The 23,594-nt window shown below is 30.3% G+C and overlaps 1 protein-coding gene across 1 annotated transcript; it reads right to left on the bottom strand.

Annotated features, from left to right (window-relative positions):
* Positions 1-2,147: 2,147 nt before the first annotated feature.
* Positions 2,148-3,391, bottom strand: LOC112003415 (zinc finger protein ZAT10). Its single transcript, XM_024035603.2, has one exon. It carries the CDS (start codon positions 3,080-3,082, stop codon positions 2,327-2,329), a length of 756 nt encoding a protein of 251 aa, XP_023891371.1. The 5' UTR covers positions 3,083-3,391; the 3' UTR covers positions 2,148-2,326.
* Positions 3,392-23,594: the final 20,203 nt, after the last annotated feature.

Below are 23,594 nucleotides of genomic sequence, written 5' to 3'. Positions count from 1 at the left end.
ATAATAAAGAACTATTATCAAAAACAGATGCCATAGATTAAAACTCTCTCATAAAAAAAAATGGTATGCATATAATTAAAAGTCAGACTTTTTACTTCAAGAGTGTGTTTGGATACCACTTATTTTGCTGAAATAGAAAACTTATTACTGAAAGTACTATAAATAATGGTAAAAATTAGTTGAAATAGTACAGTATGACCTATAAATAATACCAAAAAGTGCATGAACAATACCATGGAACCCACTATTTTTCAACAAAATGCAAAAATTTGTCATTCCCAACGCAATCCAAATGCATGCTAAATATAATTCAATAGTTGAAAAAATTGGAAATTTGAGTTTTAGATGTTTTCATTAGACCAAAAAAAAAATGTTAACTATTTTTTTTTATAGAAAAATTGTTAACTAATTGTACTATAAGTAACTTGACGAAATAATTAGGAAGACTTTTTCCATCCCCGCACTCTTTCGCAAGTAAAGGGAAGAATAATGATTAGTTGTCAATATTCATCCAAAAATTAAATAAATAAATCAAAAGAGTGTCAAGGCTGCGTTTGGAGGAATGCTATGCGTGATGTGATCTGTAATAACACATCACGCATAGCATTCACATTACACACTAGTACTTCAAGTTACTCGATGTTTAAAGCCTTGCTTAATTAGATACACGATTGTGAGGGGTTGTTTGGGCATTTAAGTGGATAAGTGGTCCAATTTTAGTAACGTACCTTGAATGTTTTGAATAATTCAAGTAGTCATCAAGGAAGAACTCTTCAAGTCGAGAGTCTAGACTTTTGACTTTTGAGAATATTTAACAGTGTCTTTGGTGATGGTGAATATATTTTGGGGAAGTAAATAATTTTTGACATATACGGTTCTTTTTTACTTGAAATTTTTTTTTTTTTAATTCTTGAAAATTAACAAATTTCGGGAAGCACTCAATTAGGGTGAAAAATTAATACTGTTTCCCTTTTCTGGTGAGGAATCTAGATTTTTTTTTTTTTTTTCCTTTTTAGAAGAAAGCCGTAAATTTCATTAAAGAAAGGTCAAATCAACTTGAATTATAATATTAAAATATGAAGAAATATCTTTTATTCACACCGTAAAACCCGTAATATAATTAATGGAAAACATGAATAAAACTAATATTCTGAAAAAATTCTACATAAAACTTAGCATCTAAAATCAAATGACCAAAAGAGGCTAAAGATAATTCCCCATCATTCAAAGAGTTAAATGTTTATCTTACGGCCACCTTCAAGTATAGCTTTCGAAATCTCAATTTCCAAATAGGGTAGTTCAAGAGCTCTCACAGCTGTATGGATCTAGTTGGTAGTTAATAATGTATTTCTGAATGTCTTAATAGATAGTTGCTTATTAATTTAGTTGAAATATTAATTTTTCTGTATTGTCAACATTGAGTGTGACAAAACACCCCTTTATAGAGAGTTTTTTTTTTTTTTTTAGGAACCCTTTAGAGAGTGAGTTGGTATCGGATAATGGTGTTAATAACTTAGACATCACAAGTTGTCCTATAAGCCACGAAAAAAGATGTTGCAATGTTGATATTAATCATGTCAACATGTGCTGATGTGCACTAATAAAGGCGTGACTCACATGGGATGGGTAGTTGTTATTTTGAGACCTAGCTATCACCCCAACATGGCCTGGTTCGTGTTAATTTCTCAAAGACTTTAAAAATAAATAAATAAACAAATTTAGAGACTCATTAATTAAAAGACATGCTCTAACCATGAACATATGAGTTTGCCTGCTGTACCTACACGCTGTTCACGCGGCAACACATCCTCCTACTGAAATTTCGGCAATGAAAAATCAAACCCCCCTAATAATATAATATTACACACTCAAAAAAAAAAAAAGAGAGAGAGAGACCTGGACTTAGTCCAGCTAAAGTCAATCACTCGGTCGGTCAGCTCTGCATGCCACGTTAACACGTTTTTATAAAAGTAGATGGAAATAAATTTTGCTATTTATATAAATTAATCTACTAATTTATTAATTCCCTTAGGTGAAAGAGGTCTTAATTGCGTATATAATTAAATCATTTAAACCATTAAATAAAATAGAAGAGGAAATTTCATTCACCTAAAAAGATATGCTATACAATAATTATATGGAATAAATAAATGAATCAATATTGAATTAATAAATAAATGATGAACATAACTGAGATATTAACAGTGATTCGTTTTACAATCAATGAACAAATTCACTGTACAGAAACAATTCATTAATAAATAAAAAATAAAAATTCACTAAAACAATCAAAGACCTAAAAAAAAGAAAAATCCAATCCAAGAAATCATTGTTGTGAAGAAACAATCATGTCTTCTTGATTCATCAAGAGCAATCGTGGCTTCTTTGTTGGCAAAGGAGATTCAACTTCTTGTTCCACCAAAAGCTGATGAATATTAGTACTGATTTTCTTGTCGGTCCAGAAGTCAGGTAAGGCTGGCAGGTTCAAGTCAAAGTCACGGTGGCTTTGGGTGGATCCACCGCCTTCAGAGAAAGTGACACCGCTGCTTGCGGCGGCGACGGTGTTGTTATTGTTGCTGTTGGTGTTGGTATTGGCTGAGTTACCGCCTTCATAGTGGCAGCGTTTGTGGCCGCCTAAGGCTTGACCAGTGGGGAAAGTCTTGTGGCAGATAGAACACTCGTGGGTCCGACCAGAAGTGGAAGAAGTCGACGTGTGGTGGTTGTTGTTTTCGTTGGCGGCGGCGGCAGTGGCGGTGGCGGATTCGGCGGCGGATTTACGGTGGCTGGCTTTGTGTCCACCGAGAGCTTGGTAAGAAGGGAACGCTTTGTTGCATACACTGCACTTGTATGAAAGCTTCAGAGTTGGCGGCTCACTGGTAGACGTGGTGGCAGCATCTCCGCCGCCACGAGCTAGCATGATGAGGCAAAGAGCGAGGTACTCTTCTTCTGTAGTTGGGTTTTCAAAACGGGGTCGCTTTGAGCGCTTCTTTTTGGCCCATGGCTCTGGGTATTGTTGATGTTCCATGTCTTCAAAGCTGAAAGGAGTGGGTGTAGTTGGAGAATTCAGAGCTTCCAAGGCCATAGTTCGAGACTAAAAAAGGAGAAAGAGATGGGTAATTTCTTAGAAACAAAGAAAGCGTTTTTCTTTTCTTTTTTGTGTGTAGAAACTAGAAAGTAGAAAGAAAAGAGTAAGTAGTGTTGTGTGAATTGGCTTTGTGGTGTTTGTGCGTGTGTATATATATATAGAGGGGAGAGTGAATGTGAAAATTAGGGGTTCGGTTGGGTTGGGTGAGTTGGTGGGTCAACAAAAGAGAGGACCAGAGGTGAGAGGAGAGTGAGCTTTGGGAGAGAAGAGAAGACTTCTTCCAAGTCAAAACTATGGTACGCCTGCGCTAGTTAACACACACACTCTTTTAGATATATATATATATATATATATACTTTTAATTTCTTATTATTAAATTAATAATAAATAGGTATAGTTATAGTAGACCGACTTTGGGTCTTTAAGTGCGTGTAAACCACGCTTCTTTTTAACACGCTTCTATTCTATTTCTGTTTTCTATTGCCTTGGATTGATTCTCAACTAGTTTAGACTTAACACTAATCGCTAATCCATGCGATGCACGAGATAGTTAAATAAAAGGATAATTAACCAAAATTACATTAAGGTAAAAGAATTAGTGAGAGACTGATTTGCCTACCAAGAATTTAAAAGAAAAAAATATTGATATAATAAAATCTAAGAAATTTAAAAATAGAAAATTGGGTTAATAATATGCATATTATAGAAAGATTTTTATAAAATGTTAATACCATATATATATGCTTATATTGTCAATGTCTCACTGCACTGAAACCTACAAAGTAATTTACAATTCTTAAATTAATAAAGCAAAATTCCCAAAAGTTATATATATACACACACTCAAAACTGATATAAACTACAAAGATAAAAACAAATCTTATTTAGTCGTAGTAATAACAATATAAACAATTCAAAACATGGAATATTATCAAATTTATAACACATAATTCCATTATCTTTTACGTTGAATCCAAACAAATAATTAATTGAAATTAATCCAAACAAATAATAAATCAGCCAAAAATCAAAGCTTTAATTAAGAAAACAAAAAATCACATGAACCCAAATAAAAATTCTCAATAAAGCAAAAACATATAAGGTAAAGAATTAAGATCAACCTACTAAGACGCAAATACCAAAAATCCCAAAACTTAAAGCTTCCAAATTTTATAGAATCCCCTAATTTTACTTCAAAACCAGACAAAACCCTTCAAATTCAAAAAATTCATATATAATATACCAAATAAAAATTTACCACACCTTGGGTTGGAAGACATGGGTTGCAGCTTTGATTTTCTCCAAAAAATAGAGATACTTCATCTGCCATATACAATATAAAATAATTATTAGAAATTTCAACCCAAAAACCAAACCCACAAAAACACTATCAAAATATAGAGATTAACCCAAATACTTAGAAGCAAATAAATTCTAAACATAACAAAACAATAAGATAGAATGAAAATTTCAGGCACATATATGAAAGCAAATAAAAAAGAAAAAACCTAAGTTTTTTTTTTTTTTTTTTTTTTTTACGTGAGTCTCTCTCCTTCTTTTTTTTTTTTTTTTTTTTAAAATTTTAAAGTGAAGTTAAGTTTAGGATTTTGAGATGGTAATTGCTAGGGTTTTAAGGAGAGAAGAGAGAGTCCTACCAGGAGTCTTAACAATATAAACAATTCAAAACATGGAACATTATCAAATTTATAACACCTAATTCCATTATCTTTTATGTTGAATCCAAACAAATAATTAATCAACCAAAAATCAAAAATTTAATAAAAAAAACAAAAAATCACATGAACCCAAATAAAAATTCTCAATAAAGGAAGAACATATAAAAATTTACCACACTTTGAGTTGGAAGACATAGGTTGCAACTTTAATTTTTCTCCAAAAAATAGAGATGCTTCATCTGCCATATACAATATAAAATAATTATTAGAATTTCAACCCAAAAACCAAACCCATAAAAACACTATCAAAATATAGAGATTAACCCAAATGCTTAGAAGAAAATCAATTCTAAACATAATAAAACAATAAGATAGAATGAAAATTTCAGGCACATATGAAAGCAAATAAAAAAGAAAAAACCTACTTTTTTTTTTTTTTTTTTAACATGAGTCTCTCTTTTTAGGGTTTTGAGATGGTAATTGCTAGGGTTTTAAGGAGAGAAGAAAGAGTCTTACCAGAAGTCTCTCTTTTTTTTTTCTTAATCCTAAAGTTTTTTTTTTTTGGTGAGTCCTTTAAAAAAAAAAAATTCTAACGTGTTATGTGAGTTTTTTTTTTTTTTTTTTTGAAACCTAAAGTGAATTTTTTTTTAAAAAAAAAATTCTACGTTTTTTTGTTTTTGTTTTTACGTTCTTTTAATGTTTTTTAGGTATTCAAACTTTTGTCTATTGTTTTTCTGGTGGATTCTATATAAGATATAAAACTTAAAATAAGAAGATTCTAAAATAAAAAGAAAAAGAAAATAGTGATGATGTGGAAAATTTTTTTGTAATTATTTAATTTTGGTATTTTTATGCAAAAAAAATGTTATTTTAGGTCTAGGTGATTTATTTCCTTGTTTTTAGGTTCTTTTAATGTTTTTTAGGTCAAATTTGGTTCTCATTATGGTTAGGTATTAATTAGGGCTTATTTTAGAATATATTTTCTTATCCATCAAGTTTTATGGAGCCCTTAAATAGGCCTCCAAGTTTGTATACGTTTTTCAATATTATTGATATTAATAAAAATTCAAACTTTTGTCTATTGTATTTCTGGTGGATTCTATATAAGATATAAAACTTAAAATAAAAAGAATCTAAAATAAAAAGAAAAAGAAAATAGTGATGATGTGGAAAATTTTTTTGTAATTATTTAATTTTGGTATTTTTATGCAAAAAAACGTTATTTTAGGTCTAGGTGATTTATTTCCTTGTTTTTAGGTTCTTTTAATGTTTTTTAGGTCAAATTTGGTTCTTATTATGGTTAATTATTAATTAGGGCTTATTTTAAAATATATTTTCTTATCCATCAAGTTTTATGGAGCCCTTAAATAGGCCTCCAAGTTTGTATACGTTTTTCAATATTATTGATATTAATAAAAATTCAAACTTTTGTCTATTGTTTTTCTGGTGGATTCTATATAAGATATAAAACTTAAAATAAAAAGAATCTAAAATAAAAAGAAAAAGAAAATAGTGATGATGTGGAAATTTTTTTTGTAATTATTTAATTTTGGTATTTTTATGCAAAAAACGTTATTTTAGATCTAGGTGATTTATTTCCTTGTTTTTAGGTTCTTTTAATGTTTTTTAGGTCAAATTTGGTTCCTATTATGGTTAGGTATTAATTAGGGCTTATTTTAGAATATATTTTCTTATCCATCAAGTTTTATGGAGCCCTTAAATAGGCCTCCAAGTTTATATACGTTTTTCAATATTATTGATATTAATAAAAATTCAAATTTTTGTCTATTGTTTTTCTGGTGGATTCTATATAAGATATAAAACCTAAAATAAAAAGAATCTAAAATAAAAAGAAAAAGAAAAGAGTGATGATGTGAAAAATTGTGAGAGTTTCAAAGGCTTTAGTTTTATATATATATATATATAATATATAGATTAGATTAAGATAATTTCAAGATTTTTATTTTTTTATTTTACCTTAAATATTCACGATTCAAGTCTCAGCCAAAATAATTAAATACTATCATTTTGTATTTGTATTATTCATAAATATCATTTTGTATTTGTATTATTCATAAATTTTAGTAATTGTGACTTTTCCAAATAAGGATTAAATATATGTATAGATAGTGTGACGTTTACAGGGGTTTTAATATATATAATATAAATTCGTGAAAATTTTAAGTGTGTTATTTTATTTTCAAAAAGATATCTTGTTTGCATCTTAGAAAGCCTCTGTGTTCTTTTTTTTTTTTTTTCTTTTTTCCTTTTCTTTTTTAAATTGAAAAGCTTATTTGTTTATTTGTTAAAAAGTTGATAAAAGTACAATTATATTTTAAGATTAGAGTTTTTAAAAGTTGTGAATAAAAAAATAAGTTAATATACTAATATAAAAAAGATAGTGAAAATTTACTATTATACGCTCCAACAAAAATTATTAAGAAATTTATCAATGGAGTAAGTGGATGTAGTTATAATTTTTTATGTATTACTTTATTTAAATAAAAAATAAAAAATAATATAAAAAGTTACTTTTCAAGAATAAAAAGCAAAAAGTCTAACCAAATGAGCTCCTATAAAATTTGAATTGCTATTAGCTAAAGCCTAGTAATAATAATAATAATGAAAATAGCGAGAAACATCCTTGGTTTATTAAAACAAATGTCATTACTCATAATAACATTTGTGACTAAAATGAAAGTACAAAACTTATGTACAGTACCTTAGGTGATGTTCTTTATATTCTTCTCTTAAAATTCAGTCATGTAACTACTTAACTAAAAAATACACTTTCATGCCATAAAATAAATCCACGTGACAGAATTTTAAGAGGAGAACCTAAAGAATAGCACTTAAGTACTGTACAAAAGTCTTTCCCAAAATGAAATATGAATTCATGAATTAATCTTATTATTTATTAAAATAAATCTATAAAAAAGTCTACCTTTTTTTTATAATTAAAAAAAAAAAAAAAAAAAAAAAAAAAAAACCCCACCTTGATTTTGTGCATAACCACCAAACTTTTATTATATAGGCTTTAGATGAGTTGAGATCACAGGATCTAATGGATCTTATTTTGTTGATAGATATGCTTACTTTAGAAATTTAGAAAAGTACTATGTCTATAACATTTTCACAACAAATAATGGGTGATAACTGATAAGTTGTTATTAGTTATAACTTAAGATTTGTTGTGAACATAGCATTTTTCTAAAAATTTAACTATATGATTTCAACCCACTTCTTTAGAAAAAGATAAATCCCATGATCTGGAGGATTTACTTGCAATTACATGCCTCTAGCTACTTTATCTAATTAAGATGTGATCTTATTAAATATTAATTGTTCACTAAAATTATAGTTGACTAGGATGAGCCAACAACTGACGAGTAAAAAGAGTTTCTAAGAAAAAAGAGTACATAAATTATGCCCATGACTCCATGAGAATTTTTTTTTTTTTTTTTGTTCTCTTTAATATTAAAGGAACATAAAAATCATGTATTAAATTATGCACCAATTATAAAATGAAATTGACATATTCATGATGGCATAAAGTATGGAAACATTATGCTAGGAGCTTCTTCCCCCTACCTTGCACCATTTTTTTTTTTTATTTCTTTAAAATATTCACAACTTGCTCAAAATATTAAGCAAAAAAAAAGAAAATACCCAAAAAAAAAAAAGTATGAAAAGTTTTAAGTTTAACTCCCTAACACTGAAGCTACCAAATCGTATTATAGCTAGAGCGAAGGGCAAACTTAGAGAAATATTCCCATTAATTAAGCATTACAAATAAGTCAAGATATATTAAGTATTAACAATTCATCAAAAAAAAAAAAAGTATTAACAATATTCAGTACTCAAAAAGAGGGAAAAAAAAAGTATTCAATATAGAAAAAACATTATTGTTTCTCCACACACACCAAAAAGAAAAAAAAAAAAAAAGCCATCTCCCAAAATTTCTCTTTGTATTTTTCTCTTTTTCCTTTACCTTTTTTATTTTTTATTTTTTTCATTTTTTCTTCTATGGATTACTGTTTATTTGTATAGAACAAATGAACAAATTTAGAGTATTTTGGCTGAATATTGTAAAAAATGAAGTTAATTTGTAATATGAGTACTGTTCAAACTTATTTAGTGAAATGAGGAGTGAAGCGAATTTTGGCAACACCATTGCTGAAATTCTGAGAAAAAGTAGAAGAGATGAGAAAAAAAAATGATGTGACGGATGTGGGAGAGAGAAAAAGGAATTTCAGCAATGATATTGTAAAAAATAAATAAATAAATAAAACTGAGTTGTGGCAATTGAATTGCCGAAATTGGAGGATTAAAAAAAGAAAAAAAAGAAAGCTGAACTGTGTCAAGAGTAATGATATGCCCACAAACTATTTTACCATATTTTTTACAAATTGTTGTTATGGTCAATTTCTTATTGGTTCTCATTAGGACTCACCAATAATATCACTTTTTTATTTACCAATAATCACTCATCACATCAATAGTTTATGAAAATTTTTGTAAAAAAGTTTGTATCTTTAGCATTTTGCCAAAAGTAGAGGATTTAAATAAATTAAAAAAAAAAAAAAAAAAAACTCAATTGTGACAATTGAATTGCCAAATTTGGAGGAGTAAAAAAAAAAAAAAAAAAGTATTGTGGTAAGATTAATGCTACAGCCACAATTTTGGATGACTAAAAGTGTGTTCTTATAATTTTACTCCAAAAGTGTGGCTATAACATTAATCTTACCACAATCCAAGTTTTTTTTTTTTTTTTTTTTTTTTTTTTTTTTTTTTTAAATCGCACCACTTTTGGCAAAATGCTAGAGATACAAACTTTTTTACAAAAACTTTCAAAAATTGTTGATGTGATGAGTGATTATTAATATAAAAAAAATAATATTATTGGTGGGCCCTGATGAGAACTAGTAAGAAATTGGCCATAACAACAGTTTATAAAAATATGGAAATAGTTTGTGGTCATAGCATTACTCTTGTCATTTTCTTTTTTTCTTTTTTTTCTTTTTTTTAATCCTCCAATTTCGGTAATTCAATTGTCACAATTCCTTTTTTTTTTTTTTTTTTGCAATATCATTGTAGAAATTCATTTTTCTCTCTCCCATATCCGTCACATCTTTCTCTCTCTTCTCTCCTACTTTTTCTCAGAATTTTGGCAATGATACTGTCAAAATTCGCTTCTCTCCTCATTTTTCCAAATAAGTTTGAACAGTATCTATATCACAAATAAACTTCATTTTTAACCAAATTCCGCCAAAAACTCACAAATTATAGTACCTTGATTAGTCTAATCTAACAGTGTTGAGGTCCAAAATTTCACAACAAAGCCCATTCCATAAAAAATAAAGAAGACCCAATTTATGCAGCAAGAAGAATCGATATCAAGGCCTTATGTATGTTCAGATTTCCATCAAAAAATGCCATTAAAAAGTCCAGCAAATTCCAGTGAAAGAACTGGGTCGGATCCCCAGAGGCTGCCAGAGGCTCGGGATCCTCGGGACGCACAACATGCTCTAAGTAAGATTGAAACGGCTCAAAGCATAAAGAATGAAGGACAAACATGTCTCAAGCGCCTAGTCATGCGTCAGAAAGTGTAAAGCAAACATTCATGAACAAAGGAGCTGCACCTTATGGAACCAAGAATGAAAAAACCATAAGTAGAAGTGGCTGGGGAGGATCAGCAACATGAGGGGACCTTGGAATAGAACGTTAACTAAGGGCTTTCAGCTTAGTCGGACTAAAAGGAAGAAACTATGAGTAAAAAGGAAAGGACCAGCCCCTGCGTAACTGACACAGTACGAGCTCTGAGGGGCAAAAGAGAGAAATCGCTAGTACCCTAGAGCCCTAGAGTCGCACCATAAAAGGAGGAGAAAACCCATGCTGAGGGGGATTCATTCATTACCATTTTGATATGAGAAAAGATATCACAACAGAGCCATAGAAAGAACTTTGTAAATCCCATTGAAAAACAGAGGACTATCTCCTGGTATCCCAGAAAATAGCCACTATAGCACATACTTGGATTCCAAAGGATTCAAACTTTGCAAGTCTTAGAGGTTTAAATAGCCATCAAAGTCTGCAATTTTTGAGTTAACTTGAACCTTATATCATGTCTTAGTGAGTACACTGTAATCCACAGTCAAGAAAAATAATGAAATAACTCATATTGATTTGAGGATCTCTAACAATTATTTGGTGTATTTTCTTTATTACATTGTCTTCCTTTACTGTTTCTTGCTAAAATCCTTCTCACCTAACTATCTTGGAAGGCAAAATCCAAGCAAAGCTACTCAAACTTAAGTTCCAAATCCCACAAGTCTTGTGCAAAAGCACTAAATCTGTGAGAATTGGGGCCAGGATCCTCCTGGCTGGATCATTCTCATGAAACTCATTTACATATATGTATATGTATTAAAATGTATATTCTAATCTAAGAAACTAACAATTATTTGAAGATATGTGTATTGTATAGTATGCTTTTATGTAGCACCCATAGAGGTAAAAGGAAATGACAAAACTCGATTGCATAATAAATATGGAAAAATATCATATAGTTCAGAGAACCAGCAATCTGGGTTCTTACAGGCCTAGTATAGCCCGGGATCCCACAACAGTACGCCTTGGGGTACTAAGTGAAGGAACTCTTTTAAATGTTTATACAATAAAAGATAAGCCTTAAATACTCTATTTCAATCTCCTTCTCATTGTAAATATTATGAACACTTATTTTACTTATTTCGTAAGAGTAAATGGTCATTTTACGAGACTAAAACATTTATAATGGTATTTTATTGCTTAGGAGGAATTGCATTTTTCATCTTGAGGAGTTTTATGTAACTTGCGCACAACTTGATTCGTAATTAACCCCATTTAGCTGCGGTGAACCAAACTCAATCCACCAAAACAACAAGTATTTGGGCCCAGGATCGTTATCTCTACTTGGGCCATGCTAAGAAAAAAAAAGCACTCTCACAAACAGTAATATGGTTTACACTAATTCACTGCTTGATTTGATTGTGCACACAGTCCACGCGCCCTTTTAGGCACGTGAGGAAAAAAAAAAAAAAAAATGAAGGAGGCTCCCCACTGTTGCCTAGAAATTGAGCTTCAGTTTTGGATGTTCTTTTTTGGTTGGCTCTATGGAAAGACAGCATATTTTTTTTTTTTTTTTTTTTTTGGGACAGCTAAACTTCGTGAGAAACATCCTTTATAATTATTAGCCATGTGTTATTATTACTAGTCCGATGATTATCCTTGTTTACTAGAAAATATTATAAAGCTTCCCTTTACTCACACCAAAGCCCAACACGTCCTCTCTCGCTTTCAAATACATTGAATTGGATGTATCAAAGTCATGCATTTAGCTTTTTTTTTTGTGGTGTAACTACTAAAATCAAATTTCCTATAGCTTTTTTTTTTGGGTTATCATGGTAATTAAAACTTCTGACCTAAATTTCTCTTTAAAAAAAAAAAAAAACATAATGCGGTATTTAAAATGATTGCAAACCATTTATTGATTTGTCATTGGCTTACATAGCTATATATTATTATTATTTTTTTAGAGAGTTCCGACTTCTAGCGTTCGCTTCTAATGATAGTTTTTTTTATCATCAGACCAAGACATTAATCAGTTTTTGGTGTAGGCAAGAATTGAACCCCAGATCTCCTATTTAATCATCAAAAACTTTACCAATTGAGCTAACTGAAACCCACTACATAGCTATGTATTATTAGTATGCTTTTTTGTACTATAAAAATTGTTTTGGTTTCTGGCTTGTCATTAATGTTTATGAATGCAAGAATCAAGATATAATAAGTTAAAGGATGGTACATCTTCAAATGTTAATGTAGTACTCTCCAATTTCCTCTAAAAAAAGGGTAGTACTCTCAAATGAAAATTTTGAGTGCACAAGATATAAAAATATAAGTCATACTAATTTGTAATTTTTAGCATTTTGAACAGACATATTTGAAAACAAATTTATTACACACACATATACATATATATGAAACAATTTTATTTAAATTGAATTTTTTCACCAAAAAAAAAAAATTAAGGATATCATTTGGTAAAATATGCAAATTGTTATAGTAATCTATAGCATTTGCGCATACATATTTGAAAATAATTCCATTACATACATATGAAACGTTTTTATTTAAATTGAATTTTAGTCACTAAAATACCTTTGGAAAGTTTTGAAAATTTTAATCATTAAGATTTATTGAAAATGTACATCAAATGAGTTTGAAGTGGTAGTGATTGAGTTTAAAGTAAATTTTAAATTAGAAAAAGACTTGACATAAATTTAGAATATATTGCAAAAAAAAAAAAATCTTTTAATTTAATTGTCACCTTATCTTATGATATTAACGAAAATATAAGATTCAAATCATCCTTTTATTTTCCAAATAAATATCATATTATTAAAAAAAAAATGTATTACCTAACATTTTAATTGCAGTTTTATTTTAATATATATTCACAAATGAACTCATATCAATGTCAAATAACTATCCAACTGAGCAAAGTACTACTACAACACTAGACTACCGAAGTAGCTTCACCAACCCGTATGGTATGTCCCCAAGTGTCTTTTTACACATGATGGTTTTGGGTTTGGCAATTGGCATAACCCGTAAGCCACAAGCAATTGAAATTTAATCAATCGCATCAAAGCCGTTTGTTGGGAGTCCCTCTAACACTGCCAAGTGTTCTATTCTGCCACGTACTACTACTTCATGTCCAGTCCCAGTTCACACTTGAGAAATTGTAGTGATACTGCGATACTGCTTACTGGGTCCATTGCTATCAAGCATAAACCAAGGTGGTCGATATTGTACCATACCCGCCCCGTACTGCCAGTATGTACCCCAAAACATCAACGTTTCGTATCATTTTAAATTTCAGTCGTACCGGTTGACTTCAGGTGTTTGGCTAGTACCAGGTATACCAACTGGTACAGAAATAATCTTTTTTTTTTTTTTCCTTCTCCAGTTTTGTAATTTTTGAATTTTCGTAAGGACAAAATGATAATTTATTTGCATTAACTTATTAGTATTATTTGTTTTCTTAGTATGCTAAAGTCTAAAGTCTAAAATCATGAATAATTTATTCTGAATTGAGGTAATGTTTTATGGTAATGTTTTATATATATATATATATATATACACGGTACACCAGTATTGACTGATACTGAAATATATCATTCTATTAGTCAAACCGATACAACACCGGTATGAGATTGGCTCCCTTGGTATAAACATAACAATTTTTACAGTTTTTTTTTTAAATAATAATAATTGAGTTGACGAATTCTTATTAGTTTTCATTTAGATTTATTATTAACACCACTCTTTCGTTCATCATTTATAGCTTGCGATTAGACCAGCGTGAATTTTTTTGTCAAATTATTTGTGCATTTAGACTTATTGGCCTACTAAATTTGGTTTGGTTTGGTTTCACCCATATTTTTGTGGCCATAAAGCAGTACCAGGTATACCAACTGGTATAGAAATAATCTTTTTTTTTTTTTTCCTTCTCCAGTTTTGTAATTTTTGAATTTTTGTAAAGACAAAATGATAATTTATTTGCATTAACATAGTATTATTTGTTTTCTTAGTATGCTAAAGTCTAAAGTCTAAAATCATGAATAATTTATTCTGAATTGAGGTAATGTTATATATATATATATATATATACACGGTACACCAGTATTGACTGATACTGAAATATATCATTCTATTAGTCAAACCGATACAACATCCGGTATGAGATTGGCTCCTTTGGTATAAACATAACAATTTTTACAGTTTTTTTTTTAAAGTAATAATAATTGAGTTGACGAATTCTTATTAGTTTTCATTTAGATTTATTATTAACATCACTCTTTCGTTCATCATTTATAGCTTGCAATTAGACCAGCGTGAATTTTTTTGTCAAATTATTTGTGCATTTAGACTTACTGGCCTGCTAAATTTGGTTTGGTTTGGTTTCACCCATATTTTTGTGGCCATAAAGCATTTATGAATTAGGCTGCCTTAAATCTTTATGGTTAGGTAGCTCTTAAGTCTTAAGTCTTAATTTTGTGTTCTTCTAAAATTTTGAAAAAAATGAAATAAATAATTTAAGAATGAGTGTTTTTATCAAATATTGGCTGATTTTAGAGGATTCGACTTGGATTCACGGCTTTGTACATCATATTTTATTGAAATGCGGATATGTGTTAAATACTTACCATGTATCCACATCTCAACAGGTCTAATGCACAAAAACACTAGATCCAATTATTGCATGGATTTGGATATTGTTGTGTTCATGTTCATCTTCACGTGGATAGCTTGTCAATCACTCACCCTACCATACTAGGGGAGGCAATTTAATATGAGGTCCTTTGCTCTTGACTTAGGGGATCTTGACTTGTGTGTGGGTGTGTGGGGTTATGTTTTGATACAAGTTACATACCGAGAGATAAAAAGAAGATAGAGACCACTAAAAAGATAGAATATATACTATTTTTCCTACCTAGTTGGAGGAAACGTGAGATGAAAAAATGCTATTAAAGTACTAATTTGGTCTTCTAATTATTTGATAAAGTTTAATTTGATCTCTTAAACTATTAATTGAGTCAATTGGATCGTTCAAATTTTAAAACAAAAATAAATTTGATAAACCCTCATTCTATTCAAACTTTAACGAAATTATATGATATTATGAAAAATGTATATAAATTTTAAAAAATTAAGTCAATCTCAATTATTAATTTTGTTAAAAATTTAAACATTTATGAGACTTAAGAACTAATTAAGATTTGATTCTGAAAGTTGATGAACTAAATTAATACAATAATAAATGAGGGAACAAATTAAAATTTGTCTAATAATTGAAGGATTAAATTAGTAATTTAGACACAAAAGAGGGGGCATTAAGGTAATAATATTTCCTTTGGGGGCTGGGGGGGGGGGGGGTTGGATATTTTTATGTTATTCTTTTATGGCGGTTTCTGCCAATTTTGGAGTATAACGAGGGAGATAAATAACTTAATTTGATTAAAATTATTAAATTAAAATTTTACTTTACTTTTATGGTTTTTTTTTTCCCTTGGTAAAATAGTGGAGTGGGAAGGTAGAATTTGAACCAAGTATCCATAACTTATGGTTAAGGATATAATTGTGAAAATTCTTATCAACTATCAATTTATTATTAATGTTAAGAAACAAAAGAATTTTAAACTTTCGTTTTTTCCTTCGCCCTTTCTTTTATTTATCCGAACATACCATTAGATATAAAAAAAATAAAAACTCCCCCCCCCCCCCCCCAACCCTTTTATTTATTCCCTACTTATCTCAAACATAGTTTTTTTTTTTTTTTAATTTTTTTAAAATTTTTTTAATGTGTATATTTAAGAATTGGAAGAATTGAGTTGAAAAGAATTCCGGGTCTTGTTTGAATGCTCAGTCATGACAAATCAAAATTGTTCTTGGAGATAAAGCACCGTATTCCAATTCCTATCATCTTTCTGGCTCAACCACTCAAGCTCAAGCATATTGTATGAGGTAAAAAGATTGGCTTTGAGAAAGAAACCAAAAACCAAAAGTTCCATTGATTCATACGTCTTTCCAATTCTGTGTACCAATGGAAATTGAACATGTTACTGAGCTTGTGGAATGAGCCAATTGGATCACTACAGGGAAATGAATACGTAGCTTTGTGGCCAAAGTTAACACTTTAGTTTAGTGTGCCGTCAAAGTTTGGCACACTTTGTAGCAATTAACAAACACACTAGCTTACAATAAGTTTTGTTTGAGTTTTTGATCCTTTATCTTGTCCTTATTATTTGTAACATTTTAGTGAAAGAAGGTACAAGTAAGCTAGGCTGCCGAGAATGAGATCATGTCTCACATAATCGTTTCTATTTTAAATGGAAAATGAAATCCAATTTGTGAAATAATAATCTAGCATATATTGACTTTGGGTTTAGTCTTAAAGTTTCATTCGCTTCTCTATATATATATATATATATATATATTTTTTTTTTTTTCTATTATTGGAAATCATGTGGAAACTTCCCAAGAAGCTGAGGATGAAATTCCGATTCTTTTCTTAGTCTGCTAAGTAACTTGCTCTTATAACATTTGAGTGAGGCTGAGTCATTCCCTACGTAATTAATTCCATCTAATAGTATGAAATATTAGATTGTTTCGGATTTTGGTTTGAATAGTCAAATTCTCTCCCGGTTTTCCATTTGTTGGGCAATCAAATTGAACCTTCAAGAGATCTAGGAAGATATTGAATAAACCTTTTTTGTCAGTCTCTAGAATATAACCTTCCCAAGCAATATGTATCAACATTCTTAAGAATTAAGATCACTAATATTATTATAAATTTTACTTTTTTTTGAAAAAACCTTATTAATTAATGCGGCAAGAATATGATAATTATTGGGTCACTTATACATCATAACAAATGAGTGTTTGAGTTACTTTTTTGTGATTGGTTGCAAATTCCACTTGTTTGGGAGGGAAGTCAGAGAACAGCTTGGTAGAGACTCCAATCGGATAGAGTTTTTTATTTTTTATTTTTAAGAAAGATTATTGTTAAGTAGTTAATATCTTCTATCTATATTAAAAAAAAAAAAAAGGAAAAAAAAAAAAAAAAGGAGAGTTTGAGTTTGTTTTGCATTTAGATGGCAGTTTTGTGAGTCTTCTGATTTTGTTGTTCCGTTAATACCATTGAAAAAGTTTGTGGTGCAATGGCCTATGAAATTACTTTCTTACCTCTAAAGGCAATTATAGGTTAAAGAAAGTTAATGTTTTTTTTTTTTTTTTGGGTCTTTTTGTCTAGTACTTCCTTTGAAATTACTCTATTACGGTATTACACCTAGAGATATGGATGGGCTAAAAATTGTGAGGATCTTATAGTCTTTTTGTTCTTAAGTGTATTAGTTAACTACTCCGGTGAACACTCCCAGCAAGTTTTGGAATCTAGCAGAAGTTTGGGGACTAATTTACATGCTCTCTTGTCACTAATTAAAGTAGAGAGGGGATGGATATGGGAGCAAAAAGTATGGATTGATACTTGAAAACGATTACTTTAATTCTATCAAAATTGATATATCTGTTATGTTTGTTTTTGTTATTTTTTCTTGGTGGAATTTTATAGCCTTTTTTACTTTGATGGAAACTCTTTGGAGTTTATTACTTAGAAAATAAATAAATAAATTAATAAAAACTTTTAGTAATTAATAAAATAGTTTTGTTGAAACAATGTCTAGTATTCATTTTCATTTCTTAATATCCTAAAATAATAATACCTATGTAAGCCTCTTCGATTTTCCAGATCTTCTATATCTTTTCTAATCTATTTTCACTTATAACAAGTGGGAGGGGGTTTGAATCCAAGTTTTCCACGTAAAGAGAACTAATCCATTGCATTGAACTACATGGCTTTTGGATAGGAGAGTTACATGTTTCTTGACCTTTCTTTGTTATCAAAATGTCTCTCGCACAAGGTGCGTGTTCAAAACTAGTAATATATAAGGACAACACTTCATCCAAAAACTTATTTAGGCCAAACTATGTTATATTAACCACTCAATCTTGTTATTATTATCTAATCTTCACTTACACGTGTATATCACATCTATCTAAATAAATACATTTAAATGGGTTACAATAAAATCTTAGAACTAAAGTCTTTAGGGTTGTCAAGGGTTTTGTAGTTGAATTAGTACTTCTTCATACATAAAGTACTTGAGGGTCTAGGGGGAAAGTGGTTTGAACTACAAAGTTAACAGTATATTGTAATTATTTTTTGAAAAAAAAGTCTTTAATGGATTGTCCCACATGTGTGCCTATCAAAGCCCAAACTCAATTTCATATAGTAGGTTTTGAACTTGAGCTCATCTCATTGGAGGAGTTGGATATGCCAATAAACTTAAAGGTTGTTGGCAACTTAGCTTAATTCTCCTAATGATAATTAAAAAAAAAAAAATCTAGTCTAATTAGTAACGAAGTTGTTTTCTTCAATGGATTTATAAGTATTTGCTTCTTTTGTTGTATGGGGAAGAAAAGAAAAAACTAAAGGTATTTCTCTACTTTGTCTTTTCAAATTTATTAGTATTTGACTACATTTTCTAGTAAAGTATCAATAGAATATGGAATGGACCTCCAAAGAGATTAATGCATTTCCTTAGAATGTGAGTATGTTCATAAGAACCAAATATAAACAGTGTGCAAATCCGAGTAGCTAAAACTCAGACAAACGGTGAGTTCCAGTTAACTCAACCGGTAAAGTTTTTAATCGTTGTATAAGAGATCTAAGGTTCAATTCTCGCCTACACCAAAAACTGATTGGTGTCTTGATTTGATGATAAAGAGCTATTATCATCAGGAGTGAATGTCATAAGTTAAAACTCTCTCAAAACTAGACAAACGGATAAATTTTTAATTAAACAATTTATCACCAAGTGCTAAAATGACGACAGTTTGATTGTTCACCAATACTAGACCAAGTCACCAACCCATCTTAATTAGTTGAAGAATATTCAAACTTAAACTTCTCAAATTTCGAGTCAACTCTCTATTTTTTAATTTATAATATCTGACATTTACAAATCTTCAATGCAAAATAATGTTTTACTTACGTTTTTTTTTTTTTTTAGGAAGAAGTTTTACTTTACTTTGACTTTTCTTTTTGTTTTGGTTTTTTGGGTTGGCCATGGTACAGTTATTGACTAGACTTACTATATTGACTATTGACCCATATCGGCAATACTCGCTATTTTTCGTCATGCCGACGGGAGCAATTGTCTCTATATGGCTGCGGTTTGGGCTAGCCAGAGTTAACATTAATGGCATGTTTGGATGTTTAAAAAAGGAGGGGGAGTAGAGTAGAGGGAGGGAGAGTAATGCAATTACCTTGTTTGGAAGTTTTTTAAAGAATGAGGGGGAGGGGTTTGGAGGAGTTTGGAGGGGTTTGGACTCCCTCTAGCCCCTCAATTTTAATTCCCCCAAATTGGAGAGATTTGGAGGGGGAGTAGAGTACATAAACTATTGACCAAGTAAATTACCTAATTTATCCTTATTATATTAACAAAATTACACAAGGGGAATGACTAATTACTCCCTTCCCCCTTACTAATTTTAAAAACATCAAAATAAGGTAGAGGTGAATCATTCTCCTCTATTCTCCTCCCCACTACTCCCCTTCCCTCTACTCCCCTCTACTCTCCTCCCTCTCTAAACTTCCAAACAAGCCATAAGACCAACCCATGACCTTAATGGCTAAATGCTTCATTGGCAACCATTGGGCCTGCCTAAACTTGAGATGCCCAAGGTGATCATTTGCAAATTTTATTCAGGGGCTCAGCTCAGCAAATAATGGGTTGTGTAACTTTTGGGCTGGTAATAAACTAAAGGCTTCATTTTTTTTTTCTTTTTTTTTTTCCAGAAAAAAATCATGAGATTAACTTAGAAGTTAGAATACGTTTTTAGGAGGTCTTAAACTAAAATTGCATGGATTTTTCACTTCAAAATCCTTTTCATCCATAACAAGCATGGCACTTTTTCATAAAAATGATTTTTAGAATAATTTCTCTTTAAACCACTTTCCATAAAATCAAAGCTGACTTTGCACATGAAATTTCATTTTTCTATAAGACAAAATTTAGATTCAAATATGTTTAGAGTTTTTGGCTCTAACCACCAATAGAAAGATTACATTAATTTTTATTATTTACAATGCTCATGACTCACTTAATCCAACCAACCAAATGAGTCATTGCACATGACAAGGTATGTCATCTTTCTATTTGTGGTTGGAATCTAAGGCTCCAAACATGACTTTCTTTTTTTCTTTTTTCATAAAGAATAATTTTCTGAGATTTCAACAAAATCTCATTTTTCCTTGAAAATCTCATTTTCATAAAAAACACTCATGGGATTTTCAAATAAATATCTTCCAAAATATTTGAGGGAATATTCATTTTTATTAAAAAAAAAAATTAAATAACATTCCTTTTACACAAATCCAAAAACAATTTCCAAATTCCATGTCCATGATCTAAATCAATTGGGTCCATGGACACAAAATAAACATGCCAACGAATTCCCCCACCCCTAAACTAACCATTCACTTTCTTGTCTTTTTTGCATGGTGTTAGGACATATGTGATTTAATGTTAGGAAAATATGTCAAATTAGAATTGGCTAATCCTTTGACAAAATGCACTTTACTTGTAATTGGGTAGATCTAGGATGTGTTTAATACTTCAAAGAACAAGATTTCAAGATTAAGTGTTAAACCCATGCAAGTTTGTCCAAGAAACAAGTGAAGAAGTGTTGAATTTTAAAACTCGACAGCTAGTATATATCGAGGTTTAAAAAGCTGCTGAAGCACGATGTTCGATAGCTAGCTCGATAGATAAGCTATTTATCAAGGTTTATGAAATTCAGTTTTTTAGAGCTGATTTCAATCCAATCTTTGTGAATACATGTTTGGGATTTTTTTTCTCACAACCCTAAAAATATATGTAAATTGTTTTAAGGGCTGTAAAAGGTTGTGCAAGTGTAAAGCAAAGTTGTGTTCATGCAAATTGTGACTGAAAACAGAATTTTCCCTAGTTCATCTTTCTCTTGAAGAAGCTACTGTGTTTGTACACCATAGGGTTTCGAAACCAAGGAGCTTCGTGAACTTCATCATGTTAATGAACTGAAGAACTTTGCAGCCAACATCTTTCTTAAGTTGGTGAGTAAGCCACGTACTGGGATCCGCGCATTGAATTGGTTAGTCACATATTGAGAGCTGTGCAATAAAAGGAGAAATTGTCATTACAAAACAAGTCTAATTGGGTATTGGGGTAAGGGTTTAACTGTAGGTTGGTATAAGGTACTGAGATTCCTTTAGTTGTAACCACTTTTTGTGATAATAGTGAATTCTCGGGAGTGGTGACTTTAAAATCACCCGGTGGGGTTTTTGTTGCATAGGTTTTCCTCATTTGTAAACAAATCACTGTGTCAATTTAATTTCCGCTGCATTTAGTTTTTTGGTGATTTGTTTGTGCTACCACGCTATTGCATGCTAATTGAATTTATTAATTAACTTTGCTAATTAATTTGTTAATTCATCACAAAGGGTCCCTACATTCTTGACCTATCACATGGAAATTACTTGACGAATATTAATAAATTCCTTTCCAGTGGATGAATTAATTTGTTAATTCATCACAAGGGGTCCATACATTCTTGATGCTTGATTCCTTTATGCATGCAAAAGGATTTTATGGCCATATATATTAGTAAATGTACTTAAAAAGTGTAAATGCCCATGCTAGTACCTGAATTCCATATGTAATACAAGTACTTAAAAATATTCCTACACGCTAGGCATATGTACTTGCTATATATATGTTTTGGTAGTACATGTCTCACATGCCAGATATACTTTTGCATGCATATGTATATATCCTTCTAGTGCATCTCGCATGCCAAGTATATGTACACATTTTGACTTCACATGAAAATAATGATATGAATATATACCTATTTGTATATATCTCACCTGCTATACATAGTTAACATACATCCATGTCACATGTTTTTTCAAAAGCCAAATTACCAAATTAATGAGTTACCTTTTAAATGATAGAAATCAAGGATGTAATGAAAAAGAATTTACCATCTTAGGACAGACATTGTAAGGGTGTTTAACACATTCTTCACATGTAATAGAATTCTTAAGAGATGTATGTGGTTCAAGACAATTGATTTACCCTTTTAGCTTAGGAATAAAATGAATCAAACATGGGTGACCAATCTGACAGGAATGACAGTTTGGGCCATTGTTGCTCAGGTGTTAGTTTTTATGACAACTGTTTGTTTGTTACAAATGACAGTTGTGTGTTAGTTACAAGATTAGTTAGTTTGTGGCTGTGACAGTTTGTATAACTGAATAATAGAAGAGTTATCTGCAATTGTAGTCATATATAAGGGGACAGATCTTAATTATGATCAGAAATAATATGCTACTTTATTCTTATTACTTCTCTCTTACTTTCTTTTCCCTTATTCAACTCTAGAAGGTCTAGTTCCCTCGAAAAACTACCTATATTGCTCTCAATTCTTTGAACTTGATTCTGTCATTTGGTATCAGAGCCCTTCTGTCATAATGATAGAAACTCGATCCTTAGCTTCTCTCAATGAGAAAATTAGTACCATTTCAAGAACTACAAATAACATGAACAAGAAATAAGTGAGATTCATCAAAAGTTTGATGTTGTGACCAATGTGTTACAAACTCTATCTGAAACTGTGCAAAGTCCCACTACAGCTGGAAATAAATGGCAACAGAGGCCTTCTTCACCAGTGAGACCCTCCTCTCCAATTGTAATTAGTCAACAGGAATCAACTCTAACAACAAGGCTCACATTGAATTTTTGTTATTGCAATAGCACCTTACTACAGCAACTTAGTTGTTATTGCAACAAATATTTTATTGTAATAAGCATTTTTTTTTTTTCTTTTAGTGCCTGTACTACTAGTTTTGAATGAAGAAAACCTATTTCCAATTTAATTTTAAGTCGTGTTAAACATGCAGATACATTGAATTTTATGGGTTAGTATATGTACGTGCGTAAGGCATTAGATCTTTCTAGCAATCGGTTGTATGGTCAACCCAGGACAATGATCCTACTATTTTGGTCAAATACTTGGAGGCTGAAAGTTACCTAGATCACAAGCCAATGTTTGATGATAGGCCAAAAACGTATTGACCCTTTATGATGAATTAATTGATTAATTAGCCAAATTTATTAATTAAT

This window comes from Quercus suber, unplaced genomic scaffold, assembly GCF_002906115.3.
Source record: "Quercus suber isolate HL8 unplaced genomic scaffold, Cork oak 2.0 scaffold_171, whole genome shotgun sequence".
Classification (NCBI taxonomy): domain Eukaryota; kingdom Viridiplantae; phylum Streptophyta; class Magnoliopsida; order Fagales; family Fagaceae; genus Quercus; species Quercus suber.
The sequence above is the reverse complement of the archived record's forward strand: the minus strand, read 5'-3'. Positions and strand labels throughout refer to the sequence as shown.